The following is a 20,885-nucleotide window of genomic DNA, read 5'->3' as shown; positions in this document are numbered from 1 at the left end:
CCAACGTGAGCTCTGAGCGCACTATGTGAGAGAATCAGCGAATCAGCATCCTAAACGTTTGTGTGTGACGCAGATCGGGATAGGCGAACTCTATTTCAATCAGATCCTGCGTTGACACCAGGCAGGGTGGTTTGAGTCCGTTAGGTAACCGAGAAGTTGGAGTCAATTTGATACTTTTAGCTAGTAATATAAATGTTTTGAGATTCATTACCTGTTACTTAAACCAAAGAAAGATGGGGAACCGTGTCCCTCGTGAGGATTACGAATGGGTTTATACAGATCAGCCACACGCAGACAGGAGGAAAGACATTTTGGGTGAGTGTTTTCCTTTCTCTTCATAGACCGCAATAGAAGCTAACATTAGCTTGTCAGTTTGTATTGCTGGTCATTAATTATTTCGCTTGTTAGCTATAAGTGTTCCTCATGTCTTTCATCAAAGCTGGCTACTAACTAGCTAAAGTTGGCTAACTAACTATAATCTCCTTTCAGATATGCTATATAACTAGCAGTTGCTCACTGCAGCCACGGATGAATATATAATTATCCAGCTAATGATAGATAGCTAAATAATATATAACTATAATAATATATGCCATTTAACAGACACTTTTATCCAAAGCGACTTAGTCATGCGTGCATACATTTTTCGTATGGTTGGCTGCCCAGTTACCTTGTGAGGCAGGCAGGGAGAGGGGAGTTGGATAGCATCTGATTTAATTGCAACCATTGCTGTTGTTACCTACACTATCAGTCATCTAGCTAGCTAGCCAGACCAATTATTATGTAAAACGATTTTACAGGAACCCCTCTTTATACTTCAATCGTCCATTATAAAGGTATGACTCCAGTACGGAGGCGGGGGCGCTCCAGTACAGTAGATGGCCGTAATGCAGCATAACATTGGATGCCAACCACTGATAAATCAAATCAAATGCCAATCACTGATAAATCAAATCAAATGTTATTTGTCACATACACATGGTTAGCAGATGTTAATGCAAGTGTAGCGAAATGCTTGTGCTTCTAGTTCTGACAATGCAGTAATAACCAACGAGTAATCTAACCTAACAATTTCACAACAACTACCTTATACACACAAGTGTAAAGGGATGAAGAATATGTACATAAAGATGTATGAATGAGTGATGGTACAGAACGGCATAGGCAAGATGCAGTAGATGGTATCAAGTACAGTATATACATATGAAATGAGTAATGTAGGGTATGTAAACATTATATTAAGTGGCATTGTTTAAAGTGGCTAGTGATCCATTTTTTACATCAATTTTTCCATTATTAAAGTGGCTAGAGTTGAGTCGGTATGTTGGCAGCAGCCACTCAATGTTAGTGGTGGCTGTTTAACAGTCTGATGGCCTTGAGATAGAAGCTGTTTTTCAGTCTCTCGGTTCCTGCTTTGATGCACCTGTACTGACCTCGCCTTCTGGATGATAGCGGGGTGAACAGGCAGTGGCTCGGGTGGTTGTTGTCCTTGATGATCTTTATGGCCTTCCTGGGACATTGGGTGGTGTAGGTGTCCTGGAGGGCAGGTAGTTTGCCCCCGGTGATGCGTTGTGCAGACCTCACCACCCTCTGGAGAGCCTTACGGTTGTGGGCGGAGCAGTTGCCGTACCAGGCGGTGATACAGCCCGACAGGATGCTTTCGATTGTGCATCTGTAAAAGTTTGTGAGTGCTTTTGGTGACAAGCCGAATTTCTTCAGCCTCCTGAGGTTGACGAGGCGCTGCTGTGCCTTCTTCACCATGCTGTCTGTGTGGGTGGACCAATTCAGTTTGTCTGTGATGTGTACGCAGAGGAACATAAAACTTACTACCCTCTCCACTACTGTCCCGTCGATGTGGATAGGGGGGTGCTCCCTCTGCTGTTTCCTGAAGTCTACGATCATCTTCTTTGTTTTGTTGACGTGGAGTGTGTGGTTATTTTCCTGACACCACACTCCGAGGGCCCTCACCTCCTCCCTGTAGGTCGTCTCGTCGTTGTTGGTAATCAAGCCTACCACTGTAGTGCAATCTGCAAACTTGATGATTGAGTTGGAGGCGTGCATGGCCACGCAGTCGTGGGTGAACAGGGAGTACAGGAGAGGGCTCTGAAAGCACCCTTGTGGGGCCCCAGTGTTGAGGATCAGCGGGGTGGAGATGTTGTTACCTACCCTCACCACCTGGGGGCCGCCCCTCAGGAAGTCCAGTACCTGGTTGCACAGGGCGGGGTCGAGACCCAGGGTCTCGAGCTTGATGACGAGTTTGGAGGGTACTATGGTGTTAAATGCTGAGCTGTAGTCGATGAACAGCATTCTCACATAGGTATTCCTCTTGTCCAGATGGGTTAGGGCAGTCCTGTTGCGATTGCGTAGTCTCTGGACCTATTGGGGCGGTAAGCAAATTGGAGTGGGTCTAGGGTGTCAGGTAGAGTGGAGGTGATATGGTCCTTGACTAGTCTCTCAAGCACTTCATGATGACGGAAGTGAGTGCTACGGGGTGGTAGTCGTTTAGCTCAGTTACCTTAGCTTTCTTGGGAACAGGAACAATGGTGGCCCTCTTGAAACATGTGGAAACAGCAGACTGGGATAAGGGGTGATTGAATATGTCCGTAAACACACCAGCCAGCTGGTCTGCGCATGCCCTGAGGACGTGGCTGGGGATGCCGTCTGGGCCTGCAGCCTTGCGAGGGTTAACACGTTTAAATGTTTTACTCACGTCGGCTGCAGTGAAGGAGAGTCCGCAGGTTTTGGCAGCGGGCCGTGTCAGTGGCACTGTATTGTCCTCAAAGCGAGCAAAGAAGTTGTTTAGTCTGTCTGGGAGCAAGACATCCTGGTCTGCGACGGGGCTGGTTTTCTTTTTGTAATCCGTGATTGACTGTAGACCCTGCCACATCACATACCTCTTGTGTCTGAGCCGTTGAATTGCGACTCTACTTTGTCTCTATACTGACGCTTAGCTAGTTTGATTGCCTTGCGGAGGGAATAGCTACATTGTTTGTATTCAGGTCATGTTTCCGGTCACCTTGCCCTGGTTAAAAACAGTGGTTCGCGCTTATAGTTTCGCGCGAATGCTGCCATCAATCCACAGTTTCTGGTTTGGGAATGTTTTAATTGTTGCTGCGGGTACGACATCGCTGATGCACTTGCTAATAAACTCGCTCACCGAATCGCCGTATTCATCAATGTTGTTGTTTGACGCAATGCGGAACGTATCCCAATCCACGTGATCGAAGCAATCTTGGGGCGGCAGGGTAGCCTAGTGGTTAGAGCGTTGGACTAGTAACCGGAAGGTTGCAAGTTCAAATCCCCGAGCTGACAAGGTACAAATCTGTCGTTCTGCCCCTGAACAGGCAGTTAACCCACTGTTCCTAGGCCGTCATTGAAAATAAGAATTTGTTCTTAACTGACTTGCCTAGTTAAATAAAGGTGTAAAAAAAAAAAAAAAAAAAAATCTTGAAGCGTGGAATCAGATTGGTCGGACCAGCGTTGAACAGACCTGAGCGCGGGAGCTTCCCGATTTAGTCTCTGTCTATAGGCAGGGAGCAACAAAATGGAGTCGTGGTCAGCTTTTCCGATAAACCTCACAAGAAGAGGGGGGTGGGGAACAACGTTAGCTAGCTATAGCTAGTACACACCGGGGTAGAGCGTCCTTCGCTCCCACTGGTCGGGCACTGGTTTCCCGCCTGTGAAGCGCGGTTTTCTGCGGTACACAGTGGGTGGGAGGCGGGGGCGAAGTACACTCTACCTCAGTGTGTACTAGCTAGCAATGGGCGACCGGTAGATGGCGTCCTTGCAAGTGGTTTCATATTATGACAGAGATGAAAATATCCTTTAGAAAGGGGGAGGATCTAATGACGCAATAACAAACATGGGTTGTTAATATGACTAGGATTGTGTCTTTGGCTGCTGGATAATGAAAGAAAGTTGAGTACATGAGAGATACTGGTTTCAATGGCATATGAGGAAGTGTTTATAAAATAATCCCCTTAACATTCCTATGGTCGGAACATGTCCAATAAATTGACAATGATGACATTTCTGTTTATGGTTAAATAGTTTCAAAGGTGGGTGTCGTTGCAGTGCGCAACAGGCAATGGCCCTTCTCTCCTTTCTGAACGAACAGTGCCTCAAGTACAGTGACTTTTTCCACATTTTGTTATGTTACAGCCTTATTCTAAAATTTATTAAATAGTTTTTTTCAGCCTCATCTACACACAATACCCCATAATGACAAAGCGAAAACAGGGTTAGAAATGTTTGCAAAAATGTCAAACAGATACCTTATTACATAAGTAACCAGGCCTTAATGAAACTCATACGTAACCATTTTTTTCTGCGGAAACACTGACGTGTGTAATATCCTAATTCAGCACGAGTTGAAAGTTTAGGATTGAAAAATGGTCATGAGGATAATGTTTGAAAATAATTGTTACATCTGAAAAGTTAGTGACCACGAGATGGAAAGCACCGTGCCAAAGTTTGACTGCTTCACTAACGATTCGTTCTTTAACTACGATTTTAGTTTTTTCTGAGCTTGAGTTTGAGTTTGAGTTTATTTTTACAGGGACAGTGCACATTAATCAACGTTTCAGTAAAAGTGCCGGTTTTAGCCAGAGAATTATATACCGGTCGCTCCTGCCTCCCGCTAGCACACCAGGCAGGAGGCTGCGACACTGTGCTAGCTTGCTAGATAGCACACAGTGTCGCTCCCGCCTCCAGTGTACCGGAAAAAAACGTGCCCAACAGGCGGGGGTGGAGGAAACTGTCTACCGGTCCTCCCCGTCTCAAGCTAGCACAGCAGACAGGACCTAGGGCGACGCCAAAGATTTTTTATAAAGAACCCAAGGTAGACCAGAGCCTGTCATTTTCAATGGGAGCAAATTAATCATAGTGTGTAGAGCAAGCAAGAGGTGTGCAGAGCCAAGCTCAAGCTAGTGAGATCTGATTGGCACGTTCTAGCATTTATTTGCATATTTCTATTAGAGCACGCCTACTCTGAAGTGTGAATGTACAATTTGCCCTTGCACACCTAAAAAATTAAAATAACTTTGGCAAAGGGTAAAGTCTACAAAATGCACTCCACTGTTTTTTACAGATTCTAGTTTTGGAAACAAAGGTGTATGGAGATCAAATGTTTAATCGATGAGAAAATGTGCAGAATGTCGACCAACATCCATTTCGCACCAGCCTTCTCCCACTGCTGGCCACATCTCATTTCCATATTTGGTAGTGAGTGGAAACGCCAACCGGATACTACAAATGTATTCATCCAGTGAAATATCTGGCACATTGTTAGGTCTGTGTTGACACTTTGTACTACAGTGGTTCCTCCTTTTTAAAGTTGCGAGCATACACTGTGGGGCTTAGAGGTACCCAGCGTCACGGCTTCATTGCTCCAGACCACCACAAGGAGGAGTTATGCATTTGGGTCCCAAGGTTTTTATATGACCAATCATAGCGAGTGGTTCCAATGACGAATTTGACGCGAGCCACCTGTCCCTGGTGGCTTTATTCAACAAATATGGCTGACAAAACATTACTGGGGAAGCAAATGTAAGTAATTATAATGTCATAACGAGTCAAGCTAAAAATGTACAATTGAGAGGAATATGTTCGTTAATGTAGAGACAAACGATTGTGCATATTTTTTTGTTAAAGTTAATTTGCGAAAACTTGCTAAATCGCAATTAACTGACTAGCTAATATTAGCCAACTAGCTGGTGTTATGACATGAGTACAGTACGACATTGTAATTCGTGTTTAATGTTTTAGACTCCTGAGAACCAGCAAACCAGGCTGTCGTCTTGGGAAACAGTGGATGTAGAGAATCTAGCTAGCTAAAGCATTTACTGCAAATTGAATGTACAATTGTGTAAGCTTACCTTGCAATGCAGCTGAAGTAACATAGCTAGCTAACTATTTACTTGCTTATTGTGTAGTGGAGGATAAAAATAACTGTATGGCTGTGTAGCTAGCTACAGTATGTAGCCGATCTGTGTAAAACGTTAGGTTCTGAACTAATATTCATACCAATCTATGATCCTCAGCTATCATAGTTGTTGTATTAACTTCAAGTCTGAATGGCATTAATGAGATCCCTACATTGTAGCCTGTACATTGAATATATTCACTGATCATGTACTCTTCCTTGGCAAATAAAAGTGTGGTTCAGGTAGGAATCTCTTGAGACATTCTTTTTCAGTCATATCCAATAGCAGGTGTATCAAACTCCATTCTTTGAATGATGCTGTCTGCATGTACACTTCAAAAAACTATGCATATCTAACTCCCTTCATCTGCATTAATCTGAGGACACAGGATAGTATTTCAATGAGATACTTAATTTCAACCAGTGGTGAATGTGAAACGCTTTATTGAAAGAAGTTAATTATCCAGGTGTTATAAATCTGTTCAATCTGTACTTCAATGCACATATGGTGTGCATTATAAAATGTAGAAGAAAGATCAGGTGGGGAGAGAGGTGTAGAAGACGGAAAGAGGTACGAACAGAGGCAGACAGCATATGATTAATGAATTACAGTGCTACCCGAATATTCTCTCAGTTCATCACAATTAGTGTCTCTATCGGTGTCTCCTAACCAGCCTTGTGCCCCCAGTTGGACCGAAGGTTATCTTAAGAGCGGGTGAGGTGGCTGATGGGACTGGCTTCCTCTCCCACATCAAAACATACCTGCAGACGAGAGGCAGATGGATAGAGAGCATGATTTAAGCCTTTTCTTTTATTCTAAAATGGTCAGTCATCAGGAGGTGAAATGCAAAACTGACCTTGGATCATTAACTCTGAGACTACTACATCAATATCTGTTTTTCAATGTAAAGCACCTCTTTTAATAATCTTCCTGTTGACCTGACCTCTCACCAATGTTCATGCTGTGCCCTCTGTGTCAGTCAGCCAGTTCAGGTGTGGGAGGGGTTCACCGACACAGCTGATATAACCTAGAGGGTTTAGGGAGAAGGGAGAGAGGGATGAAGTAAGTGTGTGTGTGGTCTCACTTGGTGTCCACACTAAGTGGTTACAGAGTACTTTATGCTGAAAAAACAGACACATGCAGACAAACAATAGAAGATAATGTCATTATTAGACATAAATACCACTTGAAGCTTGATGATGACTTGATCATTTGAATCAGCTGTGTAGTGCTAAGGCAAAAACAATGTGCACAGGTGTTTGGAGAATTCCGATATGCCACAGCTGGTGAGGTGTCAGGTTCGCCTCTGTACTTAAAGGGTGATCATTCTAACTCTGTGAAATGCTGCAGATCTGCCCGCAGACGAGGTAGGAACACCTATCCCACATAGAAAGAAGAAGTGGATAGAATTCGACAGGTCAAGGTATCCTTCTTCCTCCAAACTGTGCATGTGAGACAGGTTCCATGTACAACAAGACAGGAAGAGAGAAAAATAACACCAAACAGTTTAATTACCTCTGATTATGGACACTTTTCCCAGCAATAAAGCTTCCACGGCCTGTTCCTCAGACAGTGAACATCTGGCAATATCTACATTTGACCCCTTGATCATCTCGCACTCTGTATGTAAAGAAAATAGCTTATTTTTTTGTAGATATGACTGTTCAATCTAAAGCAGCAGATGTCATTTTCAGGATACGTCAATACAGCACAGAAAGCTTAACACCAGACTGGTATTGTGGTTGTTCATTAGGTGATGGGGAAATATGCAATATGTATACAAAATAATATACTTACCAGTTGTATCTTAAAAAAGCATTGGAATTAAAAGTGAAATGTTTAACCTATTAACCTGCTTCATTATTTATGTATTACCAGTTGAATAACAACTCCAGTTTCATACATCATTGAAAATTCTAGGAATAAAAAAAGTTAACTTTTTAGATTTGATGGAGACATTATACATCTTAGTACCTTATCAATTTATGATTTGTATCAATGTGGACGAGAGACGGGTGCAGTAACAGAGTATTTTTGCCGAGCAATGTAACGAAGCTGGATCATTCTGGCAATGATACCTGCACCATCTACATGCTGCAAAGACTCTTCGCCATTGTACACGATGGCCCATTGCTCTGAGACTTCCTTTGACCATTCTAAAGCCTGCATGGGGCATCCTTGCCTTAATGGCGCTGACTTTCTTGTATAACTCATCTGACATATCAGAATAGCATTCCCTGACAGACATATTGTGTTCTTTCATCCTTCTGTAAACAAAGCTAGCTGTTACACTGTCATGAAATATGATTATGTATCGACTATGAAACAAATAGGACATGGCCTGCTTATGAGTTGCCATGAAAGAAAGTTAGATTAATTCAACTGAAAATGGTGAGAACAGGCGTTCGTAGCTAAATGCTTTTGGTTAGCTTGAGAATAATAATTGCATGATTTATCATTCTACGGTATGTATGTATGTAATATAGTACAATGTTATGAACCGACACTGAATCGTAGGACCTATGTAAAAGTTGGACGGAAGAACGCCCAGTGCTGCTTACCTGAGTGCTGCTTACCTCATCGCACAGTCCTTCTTCGTAGGTGTCCGCTATGACTTCCTTTTTGTCAGGAAGAAAGGCTGAACAGTATTGGTTGTAGCCAAACTGACACTCAAAAAATGGCCAAAATGGAGGGTGGTTGATAGCAAAATTAAATTTGAGTTTTGTTTTCAAATAAATTGGGGAATAAAATGCATAAAGTTTTGCACTCTATTACAAAATATTTGATTGCAAAACATTTGTTTTACTTTGAAAACTAATTTTTGCTTTCAGAACAATTATTTTTGATTGAAAATAAAGTTTTGCTCAACAAAAAGACATCCATTTGTTGCAAGTTGGGGAGGGAGGCTAATAGCTGAACAATAGACTATTCAACCTTTACTAAAGAATAGCCTAATAGCTGAGCTAGGTGTGGAAAAAACCCTGTCCTATCACAGACCAGATTTGCCTTAACGACCAAAGGGGAGTTAGAGCACTGATTTATGATTTTGGGTCCCAATACACTACTGTCTCTAACTGACAGTGAATGGGCAATATAAACCAAATAATAAACTGATAATTGTGCACGACTTCAAATGAAGAGAGCAGTTTTCAAACCCTCAACCTTCTTGCCTGAAGTCCGGCGTGTTATTGACAGTGCACCAAAAGCATGCTCAAGCCGCAGAGTCGATAGCGTGCGTCCTCGCGGTAGCTTGCTACTCAATGTAATAAAGTAATGACTTTCCAAATAAGTTACCTTACATGTTATGTTGGCTGACAATTTGTTAGCTACGCTGTCCTTACGAACCACATAGCTAACATACCGGGACATACTGCTGTAATGATATGCTATCTACCTAACGTTAGTATTTATACATCAAACTTGAGCATATAGTTAATATACTGTATCTTAACTACCTAACGTTTGACTGTCATTCTTAGCTTAGCTAAATGGTATAGTCGGAGTGTGTTCTCAATGGACATTCGGGTGCTTTCGTAAATTCGCTCTGGCTATCTACTCTGATTTCAGAGCACTCTCGTCTGACTGTACCAGAGCGCAGAATAATTCATTTACGAGCGCTGAATATGCCCGGTGTCAGTAAACGTCATCAAAAAAGCATAATTAAATTGTTTCCAGCAGCACAGTTAGTCACCAACGCTTTGGTTAACACAAACTGCCTAATCAGCTCTGCTAGGGCGAGTAAAATGGTCAGAGTGGTCTCATTTGTGTCTGGAAGTAGCTAGCAAGCTAGCCAACGTTTGCTTGGGTGCTTGACTGCCTCTGCCCGAACGTCCAATGTGCGCTCCGGGAGTGAAACGGTCTGAATTTAACCGAGGGTTTTGTGTTTTTCATGGATTAAAAACACCATAATATTAATTAAGCAAGTACCAGTCAAAAGTTTGGACACCTACTCATTCCAGGATTTTTCTATATTTTTACTATTTTCTACATAGTTGTGATGTCTTCACTATTATTCTACAATGAAATAACACACATGGAATCAGTTACGAACTCATTCTTATTTACAAGGACAGCCTACTCCTTCCTCCCCATTGGGGGATTGAACCCCGGTCTCCCGCGTGTCTGCAATATGGAAGACTATCAAATGCTTCTCAAAGATACCATCTGGTGGTCAAACTTGCAATAACTGGAAAAAATGGCTGAGAATTAAATGACGTGCCACAGAATGCAAGGTGTGCCACAGTATGACGCAACTTTTAGAGGAGGAACCACTGTAGCTAGTTTGATAGTTTGTGTCACTGTGTGCTAGCATTCGGTCTCGCCCCTGCCTCCCGCCTGCTGTGTACCGGAGTTCTACTTAGGACTAGCCAGCTAAGCTAACACACAGTGTCCTTTGCTCCTGCCTGCCGAACACCTGCCGTCGTTAACAGACTTGCAGGAAAAATGAGCCCGACAGGCGGGGGAAAAGGCACTATTTACCGGTGTACAGCTAGCTAGCTACCTGTCACCGCTTCTTCTGTGGGGCTTATGGGCGGCTGGCATCCACCGTTATTGTGCATTAATGCCACCTATTGTACTGGAGCTCACCCGCCTGGAAGTATGAGGGGTTCCTGCAGATGCAGGAATGCCCACATGCAGGAACGCCAAAATTGCGAGTCGCAATTGCACCCTTCACGGCTCGGCGGCTCCAGTGAGACATGCTCCGACCAACAACTGTCTGTTATATATGCACAAAGGAAAGTAGATCACGCTGCAGGCAGCATAGAGGAGAACAATATGTTTAGAACTGATCATTCATTGTAAGAATGAATGCTATAAATTGAATGTTATAATGGACACAGCATTGTAGAACCAAAACATACACACATCGTTTGGGGGGGATACAGATCACAAACGATATTGTGCTTATCACCCTCACGGCAGTCGAGCAATGCATTCCGCCAAGAGTTGTGCACGATCTAGTCCGGTTGCGGCCACACCTAGACCTCGTTTCAAATGCATCAAGAAATACTTTTATTTGTATGCCTAGCAATCAACACGTTTACAAGCATCAGTCACAAAATGACAGCTCCAGAATCATGACTCTTTCAAGTTCAGTTTATTGGTCGCCGGTAGAGGATCCTGCATGCTCTGGACATTGAGTACCACAGTATGAGTCATAATTAGAGGTCGACCAATTAATCGGAATGGGCGATTAATTAGGGCATATTTCAAGTTTTCATAACAATCGGTAATCTCCATTTTTGGACACCAATCATGGCCGATTACATTGCACTCCACGAGGAGACTGTGTGGCAGGCTGACTACCTGTTATGCGAGTGCAGCAAGGAGCCACGGTAAGGTGCTAGCTAGCATTAAACTTATCTTATAAAAAACAAGTCTTAACATAATCACTAGTTAACTACACATGGTGGTTGATATTACTATTTTATCTAGCTTGTCCTGCGTTGCATATAATCGATGCGGTGCCTGTTAATTTATCATTGAATCACAGGCTACTTCGCCAAACGGGTGATTTTTAACAAGCGCGTTCGCGAAAAAACCACAAGTACATATTTTTTAACCTGCATATTTAGTTAATATTGCCTGCTAATATGAATTTATTTTAACTAGGGAAATTGTGTCACTTCTCTTGCGTTCATTGCACGCAGAGTCAGGGTATATGCAACAGTTTGGGCACCCTGGCTCGTTGCGAACTAATTTGCCAGAATTTTACGTAATTATGACATAACATTGCACAACCTTCAATGTAATTTAGATTTATGGATGCCACTCGTTAGATAAAATACGGAACACTTTCCCCACCCTGTGAAGTTCATCATAACTTATTTCAGCAGTAGCCTAAAACTGCATGCTTTCCCAAGTCATAGTGGAAGGACCACACACCATATCATCACGTGACTCTGAAGTTTACTTCAATATGATGGTTATTATATAAATATTTGCGCATAAGCATTTACACCATTATTTCTCGCTAACCTGTTCACTTCTTGGGAATTCATAATTCCTCTGGGGAGAGAATCTGCGAGAAATCTGAGTAGTCTCCCAAGACAGAACAGAGCCACCTTTACAAAATATTTACCATAAGGCTATTTCTGACAGTTCCCGGGAAACCGAGTTTCGTTTTCACTTCTGGAGTAATTATTATAAAGTCGGCTTTACCTGTTCACCTGACCAGATCTGGGAATTCACAATTCCTCCGGGGAGAGAGAATGTGTGAGAAATCTGAGGAGTCTCCAAGACAAAACAGAGCCACCTTTACAAAATATTTACCTTAGGGCTATTTCTGTTTTCCAGTGCTGGAAAACAGTTTCATTTTCACTTCTAGGAAATCATACTGTGCTTTTATTCATATTTCAAGAGTACTTAGGTTTGTATTGTTGTATTACCTACTGAGAAGGCGAGGCCAGAAGGATTGCAGTAGTTAATATAGGGGACAACAACACTGATAAACCCTAAAATACATCACCAGACTGCCATACTAAATACATCACCAGACTCCACCCCGTCTCAACAGTAGTAACTAGCAGTGTCCCTCTGTGCCTCCTAGTGCTGCGAGAAATAATGGTGTAAATGCTTATGCGCAAATATTTATATAATAACCATATTTGCGTACAGTCGTGGCCAAAAGTTTTGAGAATGACACAAATATTAATTTTCACAGTCTGCTGCCTCAGTTTGGATGATGGCAATTTGCATATACTCCAGAATGTTGTGAAGAGTGATCAGATTAATTGCAATTAATTGTAAAGTCCCTCTTTGCCATGCAAATTCACTGACTCCCCAAAAAACATTTACACTGCATTTCAGCCCTGCCACAAAAGGAGCAGCTGACATGTCAGTGATTCTCTCGTTAACACAGGTGTGAGTGTTGACGAGGACAAGGCTGGAGATCACTCTGTCATGCTGATTGAGTTCGAATAACAGAATGGAAGCTTCAAAAGGAGGGTGGTGCTTGTAATCATTGTTCTTCCTCTGTCAACCATGGTTACCTGGAAGGAAACACGTGCCGTCATTATTGCTTTGCACCAAAAGGGCTTCACAGGCAAGGATATTGCTGCCAGTAAGATTGCACCTAAATCAACCATTTATCGGATCATCAAAAACTTCAAGGAGAGCGGTTCAATTGTTGTGAAGAAGGCTTCAGGATGCCCAAGAAAGTCCAGCAAGCGCCAGGACCGTCTCCTAAAGTTGATTCAGCTGCGGGATCGGGGCACCACCAGTACAGAGCTTGCTCAGGAATGGCAGCAGGCGTGTGAGTGCATTTGCACGCACAGTGAGGCGAAGACTTTTGGAGGATGGCCTGGTGTCAAGAAGGGCAGCAAAGAAGCCACTTCTCTCCAGGAAAAACATCAGTGACAGACTGATATTCTGCAAAAGTTACAGGGATTGGACTGCTGAGGACTGGGATAAAGTCATTTTCTCTGATGAATCCCCTTTCCGATTGTTTGGTGCATCCGGAAAAAAGCTTGTCCGGAGAAGACAAGGTGAGCGCTACCATCAGTCCTGTGTCATGCCAACAGTAAAGCATCCTAAGACCATTCATGTGTGGGGTTGCTTCTCAGCCAAGGGAGTGGGCTCACTCACAATTTTGCCTAAGAACACAGCCATGAATAAAGAATGGTACCAACACATCCTCCGAGAGCAACTTCTCCCCACCGTCCAGGAACAGTTTGGTGACGAACAATGCCCTTTCCAGCATGATGGAGCATCTTGCCATAAGGCAAAAGTGATAACTAAATGGCTCGGGGAACAAAACATCAATATTTTGGGTCCATGGCCAGGAAACTCCCCAGACCTTAATCCCATTGAGAACTTGTGGTCAATCCTCAAGAGGCGGGTGGACAAACAAAAATCTCCAAATTCTGACAAATTGATTATGCAAGAATGCCCTGCCATCAGTCAGGATGTGGCCCAGAAGTTAATTGACAGCATGCCAGGGCGGATTGCAGAGGTCTTGAAAAAGAAGGGTCAACACTGCAAATATTGACACTGCATCAACTTCATGTAATTGTCAATAAAAGCCTTTGACACTTATGAAATGCTTGTAATTATACTTCATTATTCCATAGTAACATCTGACAAAAATATCTAAAGACACTGAAGCAGCAAACTTTGTGGAAATTTATATTTGTCATTCTCAAAACTTTTGTCCACGACTACTACCATAGCTTACAAATTATTCAGACAGGATAAGATTCCTTTGTCACTAACCAGGTTTCCATCCAAACGTTTAATGCGAGGGATGTACATGTTGGATAGAGAAATGTCACGACAGGCCTGATGGAAACAGCTCATTTGTCGGTAAACTTCCCAAATGTCGACAAAACAAAATACGCTATAAAAGGTGGGCTTTTTGTCTGTAAAATTAAGACGACTTTATAATAATTACTCCAGACATCACTCCAAAATCTAACTATTGATTTGATCACTCCACAAAGTGATAAGTTGTGCAATTGGATGGGAGCGCTGGACTATTGTCAGCTAGCCACCTTCCACCTGATTAATTTTTTTCCTCTGTCAGCATTTATCATCCTTATATTTCAGTAGCACTGATGAAAGTAACCAAAGCGTGTTACGCTGTGATAGGATAGAAAGCCAACAACTTCAATTGTTGAGTATGATTTGGTTATAACAGTGCCTTGATAAACCACCCACTCCCATGTTTAGAAAGGTGAATGGTCATTAGTCAAGAAGCAGTCAGTGAGTAGCAGGCTAAACAGTCTGTCCACATGAGTCCTGTCTGTCCACACATCCATTACAAGTAACACAGTAAACTCAAGGTCAACATGGCCTGGTTTTCACTTTCTAGCTTATAGCCTAGTTTAATAAATCCCTGTGATTTTTAATATAAGCCTACACACACAAAATAATCAACTTCTGCACACTGCAGGTGCTACTAACACTTTAACAAACATTGAAAGTATACCACTACACACTGGTAATGTTGTATGGGACCCAGCAATTGTGAGTGGATCAGGCTATATCACCATGTGCATTGTTACAATTGACTGTTCCACCTACCTGATAAAGGTTTTCCTATTCCTTTGTACACCCCCATGTTTGTGTCCAAATTTTTATTTATGTATTATTTCTCCCCAATTTCGATCTTGTCTCATTGCTGCACCTCCCCCAATGGGCTCGGGAGGTGAAGGGCGAGTCATGCATCCTCCGAAACATGACCCGCCAACACCCGCTCGCTTAACCTGGAAGCCAGCTGCACCAATGTGTCGGCGGAAACACCATTCAACTGACGACCGAGGTCAGCCTGCAGGCACCCGGCCCGCCACAAGGAGTCGCCAGAGCGCGATGAGCCAAGTAAAGCCCCACCCGGGCCTATGTCATTTGAAGGTCAATTAGCCCGCTTAATGTAGTTGGCAATAATTACGCTAGGCCTACAGTGACTTACAAGACTTTGATACTAGCAGAGAGGCATTTAATTATTTTGATACTGTGTGATAACTTTGATCATGCTGTAGGCCAAACCATCTCCTTTGATTTTGTCACTCATTGGCTGGACCCTAGTGGACCTAGGCGTAACCTGAAACCACCCTTTGTGCACATTAGGTTACTTTTTAGTCAGGTGAGATTTAAGATAAGTTCTCAAGGTGACATGACATTGTCACAAAATGTAAATTGTGACTTGCAGACTGCTTTATTTGCATTGCCCTTATTCTTTAAAAGTACATGAATCATTGTGGTCTCTCATCCTGCTGTGGCTGCCAGTCAAATAAGATACCAGTATAATTTAGTGCTGTTTTGAATGGCAATTGCCAGACTATTACTGCAGGCGCGTTTTTATCAATGGTGTTTGTGGTTGACTTTTTGGTACCTCTGGGCCTGTCCTGACTGAGCTTTTAAGGGGCCATTTGACAGAAGTAGCAACGATGCAAAACTCTAGGGCTTGAGGGCTTGCAAATGGTAGGAAATGGCTGATAGTCTTTATATTATGAATGTAACAATTTAAAGTTATGAATTAGAATGACATGACGTAAGGAGTTGTGTGCCAGTTTGTTTTTGATTAGTGCTTTGTCAAATGGGTAGGCTAAGTTTAAAAAAAAATAAATTAACCAAAATGGTATTCTTTCTCTTCTCTAACAGCAAAGTACCCAGAAATAAAGACCCTAATGGGGCCTGATCCCAGGCTGAAGTGGATTGTTTGCATGATGGTACTCATCCAGTTTTTAGCATTCTATCTGGTCAAAGACCTAGACTGGAAATGGGTCTTGTTCTGGACTTATGCCTTTGGCAGCTGTATCAACCACTCCATGACCCTGGCCATCCATGAGATCTCCCACAACACAGCGTTTGGCAACAGCAGGGCCATGTGGAACCGCTGGTTTGCCATGTTCGCCAACCTGCCCATCGGGCTGCCGTATTCTGCCTCCTTTAAGCGCTACCACCTGGACCACCATCGCTACCTGGGAGGAGATGGCGTGGACGTGGACATCCCCACTGAATTTGAGGGCTGGTTCTTCTGCACACGCTTCCGTAAGTTTGTCTGGATCATCCTTCAGCCTCTGTTCTACGCCATCCGCCCTCTCTGCATCAACCCCAAGCCCATCACCAGGCTGGAAGTGGCCAATGTGGCTGTGCAGCTGTCCTTCAATGTGGCCCTCTACTGGCTGTGTGGAGCCAAGCCTGTGGTCTACATGATGGCAGGTTCCTTGCTGGGAATGGGCTTGCACCCCATCTCTGGACACTTCATTGCTGAGCACTACATGTTCCTCAAGGGCCATGAGACGTACTCATACTATGGCTCCCTCAACCTGCTCACCTTCAACGTGGGCTACCACAACGAGCACCACGACTTCCCCAGCATCCCAGGACGTAGGCTACCGCTGGTACGGTATAGGTGTTGAAAACATTGGGGCTCTATGGAGAGGAAAGACATGTTATCGAACCAATTCTAACTGCCCCCCAATTCTAACTGTTAAATAAACAATAGGCAATTGGTATTTGGGGGCAGGGGCAGTAGTTGTAATTGTCTTAGTGACAGTTCCATAGCTCCTTTACTGTAATGAAGTGCTTAGTAATTAACTTTTCTTTGTATAAAGCTTACTTTTGCAGCCAGAAGTGCTTGTCATGATGAAACGGGTTAAGTAATAAAAAAAAGGGTAATAAAAAATAAGGACGTAAAACAACCATATTCCTCCAAATATGTTTAGACGGACTGTTCCAACGTCTAGGCTCAGCAGAAAAGCATTTGACTTCACCAGACCCAGGGAGACTTTAACCTCTAGCTCTATTTCATTGCACATTCTATGTTTGGAGATGTAAATGATTTAAAAGATTCCCATTGTACAAAGAACGTCTAGCCTATATGTTGGTTTGTGGGGAAAACTGTTGCATTGAGTATTCTTCTGATTCAGGACACTGCAATTTTGCTTTGATTGGAACTTAGAGAAACACTTTGACGATGCAATATGCATAAATCGCTCCACCATTTCCTTGTATTCTAATAGTTTGCCATAATTTCAGTTTGTGACAAAACAAGCAGTCATTGTGTAGAGAATCACTGTACCATCTAAAACATTGAAATATATTTTATAACAAAAAATATTGTATTTTCAGCTGTTTAAAGCTTCTGTATGAAACCGAAAGTTTGATGCCTCAAAATTAAGAATGGGCAGCATAGAAATAGCACAGACAGAACAAATGTACCTAATTTAGACTTGCTTTCATTGAGAATGACAGCTCCAGAACTCAATTTATGTGGATTTGGTCTAGTCGACCCAAAAAGTTATATTGTAGCTTTATGCTGAAGACACTTGTAGCAAACTGTTTGTTTTCTCCCTTCACCTAGGTGAAGAAAATCGCATCGGAGTACTACGATGACCTGCCCCAGTACACATCATGGGTGAAGGTCCTGTATGACTTCATTATGGACGACCAGCTCAGCCCCTACTCTCGTGTGAAGAGGAGGCTAAAGGGAGATGTCAAGCTGGAGTAAATCATTCCCCTCCCTCTCCAGTACTCTAACAAAAAAAACTGAAGTAAATTGACATCAGCCCCAATTAACCAAGACTTAACAGCTTTTGCATATTAATAGACATTTGAACAGAATGTGTAGAGAATGTCTGTGGACAGTATGTGTGACATGTTGTTTCCCCCTCAGGAACAACTGAAATGAGTGATGGAACATGGTTATATATTCTTCTCTGGCAGAATTACAACCATTACTGCTTGCATTCCAATTAGTCCTTATTACACAAGATTGTCATTTCTCCTATTTGTTTTTCCTGAAAAGCCCATTAATTGCAGTTGTTAGTCATTTTAGAAACCTGTATTAGGGATGATGGCAAGTCTGAATATTTTTCTAGTCACAAATGTTTATGAATATATATGAAGAATTTAACTCTGGATTACTTAGGAGTTCAGCATCAGTTGTTGAATGTTTGAGATCCTGTTTTTATAGTTTATTATATGATCAGTTTTATTTCATCTCTTTGAAAGTGGTTGTGTAGCAATATACAACCATATCTTATTGTGAAAAGGTTTTATTGGAAAGGGTGGAGGATACTCTTGCACCAGTTAGGAGATCAGGCCACCTAAACAGTTTTTTGCTGCTTTGAGGGGGTGAGAAGCCTAGCTTATCACTTCTCTTACGTGTCTACTGAGGCGAGTTGCAAATTCACTCGTAAAATGTTGAGTTCTGTCCTTGTAGACTACTACACTTACCATATGACAGTGTGTGTAGAATAAACATATTGACTAAAGTTGAGCTTATTTTAGCTCTTTTAGATCCGAGTGCCATTTTGTATTGTGCTTGCCAACACCTCTGTTCAATAGCTGTCTGAATCAGTTATTGCTCCAATTTTACATCTAGTTTGACACAATGGGGAGAAAGAATGGCATTAGCTCAAACATTGTCACTTGTTTTGTTTAATTTATGTTTGCACTTTTATTGAAAGACAATGTGGCCTTAAAATGTGTAAATTACTGTAATGCAGATGCTGTGTTTATATCTTGCCAGATGGTGGAAATACAAAAGGACTAGCCTATAGCTTATGTATGCTCCAAACACCAACTTGTCAGGACTTAGTGTGAGGGTTCTCCTTTTATAAAAACTCAAAATGCACATCTAAAATCTACTGAATGTTATAGCAAATTTTGTTTTTAGACAATGAGTCTTTCAAATCACTATTCTGACAGTCTCTTATGAAAACCCAATCAAAGACCAAATTAATTGAAACCAAATATAGATAAGAGTAACTCTTAAGACTCTCCTTTGTTCCATGTACTGTATGATTAATGTTGTTACAATTCCACTAGATTCTGAAAGTCTTGATTATTTCCAATTGTGTCCTTAACATTTGCAATGACGTAAGTAGCCTCATTTGAGAGAAAGACAAAATAGCTTATTTTTAAGATGATTGACCTCAAGAACCGGGTCACACCCTTAGTCATTGAGTTTGAAAGCCTCTCAAATATGTCACTTTAAAGTAGCTACCACTGAGGGAGAGAAAGCCAATTGGTGTATCACATAGCCAAACCATGATGTGGATAGATCTTGTCCAAAGTGGATTGGAAACTTGTTGACATTGGTGCTGAATCACAAATTGACCCTTATACTCTCCACGTAGACCTGGAATGGTAATAGTTCCATCTTGCCCTCTGATAGGCGTGGAGGGAGATTGGCCATATCGAATAGACCTACACTTATCCAATCTATTACAATGTACCTAGGGTTGATTTGCGATTCAGGGGGCCTCTGAAACAAGGTAGAGGGGTTGTTGGTTACATCTACGTCAGTATTAAACATAAGCTGAACTCATGCTAAGGGTGAAAGAATTCTAGAAAGAGTAGTGTTTATATTCTCAACTCAAACATTTTAATTTGGAATATTCTGCAGCAAGAGTCATGATTCCATACTCATTGTGTAACACCTGATTTTTGCATAACTGCATCCAATATGGTTTTATTAAACGAATTGACCTTGTTTTGTCTCGTCCTTTTTGATGGTTAACCATAAGGTCCTGTCATAAAATGGAATAGCAGGTCAGATCTATTGGGTATAGGCTAGAGCTGTACTGGTAATTGCATTAAGGCTGGGGTTGGGTAGGTTACTTTTATGTAATCCGTTAGTTACCTGTCATGTGTAATCATTAATGTAACAGATTACCCAAACTAACAATCTGATTACATTCAGTTACTTTTAGACTACTTTAAGGCATTAGAAGACAAAAAGTCCTCACCAGGGTCTTGGCCTGACTGCAGTTTGGCGTCATAACTGAGACACGGATGAATCCCAGTTTCAACTGTACAGGGCAGATGGCGGACCGCATGTATGGCATTGTGTGGACAAGTGGTTTGCTGTTGTGAACAGTGCCCCATGGTATGGGCAGGCATAAGCTACGGACAACGAACACACATGCTTTTTATCAATGGAAATTTGAATGAAGATACCTTGACGAGATCCTGAGGTCCATTGTCATATCAGTCATCTGCCGCCATCACCTAATATGGTTCAGCATGGCCCCATGTCGCAAGGATCTGTCCACAATTTCTGGAAGCTGCTAACGTCCCAGTTTTTCCATGGCCTGAAATTATACTGTGCTTCCAATTTTGTGGCAACAGTTTAGGGATGCCCCTTTCCTGTTCCAGCATTACAATGCCCCCGTGCACAAAGCAAGGTCCATACAGAAATGGTTTGTCGAGATCGGTGTGGAAGATCTTCACTGACCTGCACAGAGTCCTGACATCAATCCCACCGAACACCTTTGAGATGAATTGGAACACCGACTGCGAGCCAGACCAAATCGCCCAACATCAGTGCCCGACCTCACTAATGCTCTTGTGGCTGAATAGAAGCAAACCCCCGCAGCAATGTTCCAACATCTAGTGGAAAGCCTTCCCAGAAGAGTAGAGGCTGATATCAGCAAAGGGGGAACAACTCCATATTGATGCCCATGATTCTGGAATGATATGTTCAACAAACAGGATCTCTAGCTACAAAAT

At 42.3% G+C, this 20,885-nt stretch overlaps 1 protein-coding gene across 1 annotated transcript; it reads left to right on the top strand.

Annotated features, from left to right (window-relative positions):
• LOC129836303 (sphingolipid delta(4)-desaturase DES1-like) lies at positions 1-19,866 on the top strand. The gene is made up of 3 exons (XM_055902282.1): positions 1-315; positions 16,026-16,768; positions 17,731-19,866. The coding sequence occupies exons 1-3, from the start codon at positions 234-236 to the stop codon at positions 17,875-17,877; spliced, it is 972 nt and encodes a 323-aa protein (XP_055758257.1). The 5' UTR covers positions 1-233; the 3' UTR covers positions 17,878-19,866.
• The last annotated feature ends 1,019 nt before the right edge of the window (positions 19,867-20,885 follow it).

This window comes from Salvelinus fontinalis, chromosome 37 (genome assembly GCF_029448725.1).
Source record: "Salvelinus fontinalis isolate EN_2023a chromosome 37, ASM2944872v1, whole genome shotgun sequence".
Classification (NCBI taxonomy): Eukaryota; Metazoa; Chordata; class Actinopteri; order Salmoniformes; family Salmonidae; genus Salvelinus; species Salvelinus fontinalis.
The sequence above is the reverse complement of the archived record's forward strand: the minus strand, read 5'-3'. Positions and strand labels throughout refer to the sequence as shown.